The 4628-nt window shown below is 40.8% G+C and overlaps 1 protein-coding gene across 1 annotated transcript; it reads left to right on the top strand.

Moving 5' to 3' along the window:
- Window positions 1-319: 319 nt before the first annotated feature.
- On the top strand, window positions 320-2283 carry LOC127361356 (glutathione-specific gamma-glutamylcyclotransferase 1). The gene is made up of 3 exons (XM_051395914.1): window positions 320-739; window positions 952-987; window positions 1507-2283. Exons 1-3 carry the CDS (start codon window positions 569-571, stop codon window positions 1924-1926), a joined length of 627 nt encoding a protein of 208 aa, XP_051251874.1. The 5' UTR covers window positions 320-568; the 3' UTR covers window positions 1927-2283.
- Window positions 2284-4628: the final 2345 nt, after the last annotated feature.

Raw genomic sequence — 4628 nt, 5'->3', positions numbered from 1 at the left:
ATACAGGCCTATAAGTCTTTGACCATGATGCAAAAACATTTTTAAAAAAGTTTTGTGACAGACAGAAAAAACAAAAGAATAAAGTTTGTATTAATGTTTCTTGTTTGTTAGCAACCCTGCATTCAGTGGAAAAACACTCAGTGTATCGGTGCAAACTGGAACACACTGTTTATCTGTGTGTTTCGCAAGTTCACTGGTGAGACGTGTTACCACTTACATGATCCTGATTGGTTTATCGCTTAGATAAGCCCGCCCTTTCTTTGATTTAATTGGCCGAGGCCATCTCGCTCTGACGTGCCTCGAACAACAAATACACGTGTGTGTGCATCAGAAACGGACAATATGCACACATCCCGAACCGTTTTTCATTACATTGGTCACAGTAATATACGCGACGCTTCTTTTCTGCGAGACAGTATTCAAATTTGGAAGATTATTTCTGACTTCAGCACTTTATAATAGTGACAGTCGGATGTATTGGAATGTATAAGGCAATAGGAATAAGAGAAGAAATATCAGATTGTTGACATAAACAACCTCGTTTTTAAAACACAGCCAAGCGACTACAATGAAACCTCAGGACATTATCAAAGAAAAGAGCACCCTGTGGATATTTGGATATGGCTCATTAGTGTGGAAGCCTGATTTTGATTACAAGAGGAGCACAATTGGCCACATTATGGGATACAAAAGGCGCTTCTGGCATGGAGACGATTTTTATCGAGGAGACAAGAAAAAGGTGAGATTTGTCTCTAACACATTCATTTATTAATAAATTGCATTACCCTCCAATTGTTTCAAATATTTTCCTGATGGCTTTATGAGTTTAGGTGTTTATTTATGAATCTTTCTGTGTATCATGAATTATTCTCAAGTATAAAACTGCTTCTTGTTGTTGTGTGATGTGCTGAGTAGTCATGTCTTTGCTGTGTGTGTCCTTGCTGTCCACAGCCAGGCAGAGTGGTCACACTAGTGGAGGATCAGGAGGTAAGTGTCCTTGTTTTGAAAGCTCCCAGTCTATTTTGATACTGTACAGCATGCAATTGGCTTTCTATATTCCCACCATCCTAAGAGGGGAAGCCAGTTTTCAAACGTTAAGACATTTTGCAACATCTGAACACCCACAAAAAACTACTTTATGGTCTTACACAATATTTGGCCAAACTATTACACTCAGTGATGCTGTTGGGAAAAAAATGGGTAAATCAGTTTGATACAACATACATACCACTACTACTGCAGTGATTTATTCTATTAAATTGGGTGATGAACCATTTATAACCAACTAAAAAGGTTCTATAACCAAAACTCAATAGGGTCAAACTCAGAGAAAATCCCCTTTTGTCAACTGTAAATATTCACTAAATCAAGATCAAACATGCCTTAGGTGTTGGCAGAATACTCAAACCAGGTTCTCGCCATGTTTAACCATTACATACTGTATTTGTTCTGCTGTTAGCATTCAGTCAAACTATGCTAACTTCTCTCCACTTGTTTTCCCTGCAGGCGTGCACATGGGGAGTGGCCTATGAGGTGACTGACTCCCAGATAGAAGAGTCCCTCCAGTACCTGAACATGAGAGAGGTTGTGCTGGGGGGTTACATAACGGAGATGGTGGAGTTCATCCCTAAGGAGAAGGGTCAGGCTCCTCTGTTGGCCCTCGTTTACATTGCTACTTCTGACAATCCCATCTACCTCGGCCCGGCCTCGGACAAGGAGATTGCTGACCAGATCGCTGTTTGCAGGGGCAACACGGGCCACAATATTGAATACCTGGTCCGCCTGGCAGAGTTCATGAGGCTCTACTTTCCCGAGGTAGAGGATGAGCACCTCTTCTCTATTGAGGCGGCTGTTCTGAACATTTTCCATGACTGTGGAGAGATCAAACTCCCAGACCAAAAACCCCTACTGCTGGGAGCTACATAAAAAGACTACATAAAGCACTCCACATCATGGAAATGTCACTGTCTTTATGCTGGGTGAAAGGGAAATCCTGCACCACATGTTGAAGAGTATTCAGTGCTTGTAAGAGTGAAACATGACTCGGTTAATTATTTCTAGGTCGTTACATAACCTCAAGGGATCTCATGTTCCTCAGCACTCTGTGTACTGTACTGTATACAAATTCCAGGAGCATGTGATGCTTTTAAAAATTCATACTAAGGGACTGCTTCTCTTTTTAAATACATAATGTCTTACACCTTTGTTGTAAAAGGGTCTCAGAAAGGATACTGTGTACATTTGTAAAATGTATTTTAATAAAAACACAAACAATTCTTAAAAGGTGTTCACGATTTGTTGTTTTCTGTAGTTCCCACATGCTGTGAGTTTGAAAAAGTCTCCCGTATTTTTATGCTGAATGTTCAGCCCCCCTTACAATCCCCCATCACGTGGCCAAGGAATGTATAGCTGTAGCCTCTGGCTTACAGGAAATGCTGACTTTTCCTCAGAGAGCTGTTAACTGCACAGGCCAAGCAGCTTTTAAAAGTCTTTTGTGCATTAACACTGTATTGTATACATGTACTTACTCTGAATAACTGTTTATTTTGGATGTTTTGTGGACTTCAGAGCTGTTGTGTGCAGTTCTTGAGACAAGATTTAATGGACATAATAAATGTCACGACCAGCAGGCTATAAAAACATTTTCTTTTGTGATGCTGGGATCGCCAGTATCTGCCAGGCATAGTGGTGGGTCTGTCTTTTAAAATTCCTGCTGTGCAGCCAAGCATTCCTTAAACACATAAAACTTCACTTAAAGTCTATTTAAGATCCCAACATTCCCAAACAAAACAAATACACAAGTTAATTGCATGGAAATGCATGTAAAGTGCTGCACAAATATTTAATTCGATGATATGGTTAAGCCATACATTCACGTATTTATATTTTTCAATCAGTGTAAAGAAACCTTAGGGGACAGAATCAAGCATAAATCATGCACTGCTTGTCCAGTGTGATGTCCAGGAGTGCAGAAATCTGTGTATTAGAGTGCACCCACTCAGCTGTAGAGGAAGCCACACACCATGGAGGAGTGCCTCCTCTTACAGTAGAGTTCAGAGCGTGTATGGGCTGGGAGGTGGGGGTTGCAGATAGGGTTTCTTTCCCTGTCCGAGCTTTGATCACGTTACCATAACATGTGCACATGCCACATGTCAGACTTTTTTTTTTTTTAGAAGAAAGGCAGTTCTATCCATGAATAAACGAGCCCACATTTTAAGCTGCACATTTCTGTGTAACACTGCTCTACTTTCCAAGAAATCGACCCAAACTAGGTCAAAGGTATGAGTTGTGAGAGCACAAGAACATACAGTTCACCAAGAGCTCACATGTACAGAACATGTAGTGTATATACGATATGGGCAGGTCATTTTTACCTGACATTATATAACTAAAGCAGTGTGTCCAGTGGTTGTCCTTTTGGTACATGGAGGAACTGTTTGTGGCTCTGCTGCTGCTAAATTCCCACTGAAAAACAACAAAGTACAACAAGTTCTCTGTGCTGTCTGAGACACAGTGTTCTGTTTTCAGTGATAATACTGAGATCATTCATTCAGACAGACAGACAGCAATGAGTCGGCAACACAACAACACAAATGTTTGTGGTTACTTGTGACACAGCATGGTAACATGGGGTAGATGTACAGCAAAGCAAAAATATCTGCATTTACGTTTATTCTTTCTAAGTAGAAACACGGGACAGCTCATCTCAAAGGATTTGCATGTTCATACCAACGATACCAAAGCTCATCCTCTTCACCCATGACAAGACTACTTAGAAAACTGCTGCTGCAAAAATACATCTGCTGCTCTATAAAGGCTGTTATAATGTCTTTTTGATGGCAGACACAAGTATTTATTTATCTGTTTGCAACTGTGGTGCATTAGAGCATTATGATTTACAGCTCACTCTGGCACCTCTCATTAGAGATAGAACAATAAAAACTTAAATCAATAAATGCCCCTTTCTACACTGTTAGGGCTCCTTGGAGAGATGCAGAGGGAATATGAAACCACCAAGTTAGAGCATACTTACTCACAAAGAGAGGTGCAAAACATGTCCACATGTCTGATTTTGACTATTCTATATGCATCTGCAGTAATTACACTATCAAACCACATAAAATCAAACACAAAAGCTTGTTTTATTGACATTACATTTAAATTTACCATACATATAAATGGATACACTGTCCTCCCTCTGCACTTTGGGCCCCTAATCAATATTATTACCCTTCCTGAGGTCATGTGCTCTCCAGGAAAGATTTCAGTCATTATTTTCTGAACAGAGCGTACAATGATTATGAGGAACACACACAAAGTGGAGATTCAAGTCATGTCCTAAGGATGTGCATTTGGACAATTGCTACCCAGAACAGTGGTCCCATATCCCTGAAAACATCATTATTACTGATTGCATTTTGGAGCTTCCACCTGCATGCTAATGTGTACCTAGTCTGAACCCTGACTCTTGACCTTGGGTTGGGCAGTGCAGTTCTGAAGGTCACCCTGGAAGTGTGTTAAAGAGAAAGTGATTGGGCCACTAATGGAGTCCATCCGCTTTAGAGCCCTATCCCTCTCATACAGAGAGGTCAGGTCAGACCACTGAGGGTCACCTCACCCCTCGCTGC

The sequence above is a fragment of the Dicentrarchus labrax genome, unplaced genomic scaffold, assembly GCF_905237075.1.
Source record: "Dicentrarchus labrax unplaced genomic scaffold, dlabrax2021, whole genome shotgun sequence".
Classification (NCBI taxonomy): Eukaryota; Metazoa; Chordata; class Actinopteri; family Moronidae; genus Dicentrarchus; species Dicentrarchus labrax.
This window is presented reverse-complemented; position numbering and strand designations above follow the sequence as displayed.